At 29.6% G+C, this 3,416-nt stretch overlaps 1 protein-coding gene across 1 annotated transcript; it reads left to right on the top strand.

Moving 5' to 3' along the window:
• On the top strand, positions 1-3,060 carry LOC124544399. Its single transcript, XM_047122930.1, has 3 exons — positions 1-769; positions 1,323-1,509; positions 2,670-3,060. The coding sequence occupies exons 1-3, from the start codon at positions 334-336 to the stop codon at positions 3,013-3,015; spliced, it is 969 nt and encodes a 322-aa protein (XP_046978886.1). The 5' UTR covers positions 1-333; the 3' UTR covers positions 3,016-3,060.
• The last annotated feature ends 356 nt before the right edge of the window (positions 3,061-3,416 follow it).

Raw genomic sequence — 3,416 nt, 5'->3', positions numbered from 1 at the left:
TTATGATCTGAAATGTCAGCTTTCAGAAATTAAATATTAATCATAGGGCATTGTATATTTCGGTTTTCGTCATTTCATTCGATAAGTTATATGTATTTATATTTGCTTAGTAATTTATAATTGTGCAAATTTCTCTCTTAACGTTTACTGTAATATAATTGCTCAAGCATTAGGGTTCGTCATAACTACTTGGTTTCGAATTGGTGGTGGGCAGTGTGCATAATTGATGGGAGGAAAAAATATTATTAATTAAACAAGTATGAGAGAAACCTCATTGGACTATTCCAATTGAGTTTCATTGATAAATGTGTAGAAGCATCAAATAGATTTAATATGAAAATACGAGTTGGACTCTTGTTCCTCTTCCTTACGTGTGCTAAAACAACGGAAGATGTTTACAATAGAGCAAACAATGATGCTAATTTAGTTAATGTGTATAGACACTGGCCATCCAGTCGGAATCATGCTAATGTAATGCAACTTCGTAAACGAGAAGCTGATTCATTGCCAAAACAAGTAAACGACAATGCTGATACAAAATCATCTGCAGTAAATACAGATGCAGCCCAGCATGGTGATGGATCTAACACCCAACCACAAAACGATGCTCCCAAAAAGGAAATTGCAGCCAATAATGAGGGTATACCCCCACATGATGGACTAAGTGAGGGTGAAATTGGTAAATTAAATGTTCACCCTTTGCCACCAGCAACTGCACAAGCTGATACAAAAATACAAAGCAATAGTACTGTATTGAACAGTCCTAAAGGTAAATTTATAATTGGGTAATATTGTGTAACTACTGATTAAGTATTTGTAATATTGAAGTTTATCTCAGTTTTAAGGAATCTAATTTTGTTTACACTTTAATAAATTACCTCACATTATTTGCTGGGTTTTATAAATTTAAGCATACTATAATACAGTTTTTGTATGCATACTAAAATTGAACCTTGATGTTATAGCAATTCCTAGAATTTGACTGTTTTGAATATTATTTAAAATTAATGCCATAAATTTTGCAAGATAGTTAAACATAACACCTGTCTTTTGGCATCCATTCTCAATGTGTTGGTCGGTGTAGGTTCATAATACTGATTTATCAATTGTACAGCAATATTTGCTATGTTGTAACCATAATACCTATATGTTGATTATAATATATCGTAGAAAAATCTGTAACAGAGTCTAGGTTTCTCAGTTACGTTATTATTGTGTGTGTACAATAATAACATACTGTTGAATATAATATTCTATATTGATCTTTTATAAAAAAAACTATATTTTTTTTTAAATTTAATATTGTTCTTCATATATTTCAGGCAATATCACAAAGTTAAATGATACAGTTGTGAAGACAAATGCAACTGTTGCAAATAAGACTACAGCTGCAACGTCTACAGAAGCTGAGAGCAGTCTTGACTTGAACAGTCCTGGTGTTGTTAAAAGAGGTCTTATTGTTTTTGGTGGATTTAGTCTCTTGGCTGTTGCATACTTCATATTTTACAGGTAATTTAATTTATTACTGTTTTAAATGTAATTGTCAGCTGTTTTAGCAGATAACTAAATTATTAAATATTAAAAAGTTTTAAAATATTGAATCTCGGCATGTGCTGCTGCTTCTGTTATGAAATCATTTCTTTATTGTATACTTATGTAAAATTGTGAAATCCTTTTATTCATGTTATGAAAGTTGCCAATAAACTCAGTTTATAACAATGTCAAAGTTCAAATAGATAAACTTATTACTATCAGATACTTGTTATAACATTATTTATAAGCAGTCTCGGAGAAGATAAGGAGCCACAACATTTTATTATCCTTTTAGAATAATTATTTCTACAATTAAGTAAATCTTTGAAGTGACTCACTACTAAATTTTGTTTATTAGCTATCAGCATGGAAAATTTGAAAAATTTACGCTAATTTATTTTTAATTTGTTTAACAAAAAAAAGTCAGTTATTTAAGGAGTATCCTTCTATGTAGCACTATACAGAGTACTTATTATTATCTAAATTACTAATTTATCCCAATTATAACATTGATTTATTACCGATAACTACTTTATTTTAAAAAGCATAATAAACTGCTACTAGGTGTAGCATAGTTACCAATACACTTACTAACAATTAAGCATTTTAATGCTATTATATTGCTTTTTAATGCATTTTCTATGAGTATGTACATTTGCTAGTAACTACAATTGATGTGCAGTTATTATGGGTATTATTATCATATAAAGTAAATGCATACTCCCGGTCTTACTTATGATCATTTGCACTTCCATACAGCATGTGATTAATTGAGCACAAAAAGGTTGACATGTGATAAGTGTATTGCCCTTTAGTTAAGCAAACTGCTTAATCAAACTATGATTCAACTGTTGTACTTATTGCACCATTTGTATGTAAGAAAATAGCCTGTAATGTTTATTAGGCAAAATTTGCTGTTGCTTGCTGGTAACATTGTTTGGACTCTAACAGTTTTGGAATGAACCTTATAGACCTATTATAGATCACTAAGTTTCACTCGAAATACTTAAAACTATTTACTAACCACTCCAACAAAATATAAAATTCCATTAAGGAAATACTAATTAATATGAGAATTTCCCTATAAAATAAGTCTTATCGTCTACCATTATTAATAGTTTGTTTTTAAATTACAGGAAAAAGAATCAAAAATATGATAGTGGCAATACACACAACACAAATGATGCTAATCAATTCAGATACGGTGTCCTCCAGTCGGACGACCGGAGAGACAATCTTGAACTATCTCGAATACCACTAACAATGGAATCTGATGAAGACGAGGATGAAGACTTGGAAATATTTGACTTAGAACAAAAGAAGAAATCACTCTCCTATGTTAATCTTCAAACTAACGACGAAGATATTGTTCTGCATAGCTCTAAGGATGAATCAAAGAATAACCTGTTGTTAGATATAGAAGATGGACCATCTGATACTTTGATTAATTGGTCCAGTAATGGTAACAAATCAATATTATAATTATAAGTTGCCTGTGTTTGTACAAAGAATACCAGTGTTAAGAAATAACATCTAGTAAGCTCGCAAAAATGACAAATTCTGTGTGTTTATGAACAAAACAAATATGAAAAAGCAAATAAATACCATAAAATTCTAATATTAATCATTTATAAAGTTGAACTGAATAGAACCAATGTAAACGAATGAAGCTCATATTTTTTTAACAAAATAGACAACCGAACATGTTGCGAGTAGCCATTAAGAGCTTAAACATTTTTTATTTTTAAATTGTTAAATGGTGTTGAAACAATACTGCAGTGTTACATAAATAATCTATTTTTTATAAACAGGATGATATTTAAATTAAAATAACAGGACATTATTAGATTCTATAATTAAATTCAAGTCAGAGTTAATTTATG

This window comes from Vanessa cardui, chromosome 4 (assembly GCF_905220365.1).
Source record: "Vanessa cardui chromosome 4, ilVanCard2.1, whole genome shotgun sequence".
Lineage (NCBI taxonomy): Eukaryota > Metazoa > Arthropoda > Insecta > Lepidoptera > Nymphalidae > Vanessa > Vanessa cardui.
Note: the sequence above shows the minus strand (reverse complement) of the source record. Positions and strands in the feature narration are given on the sequence as shown.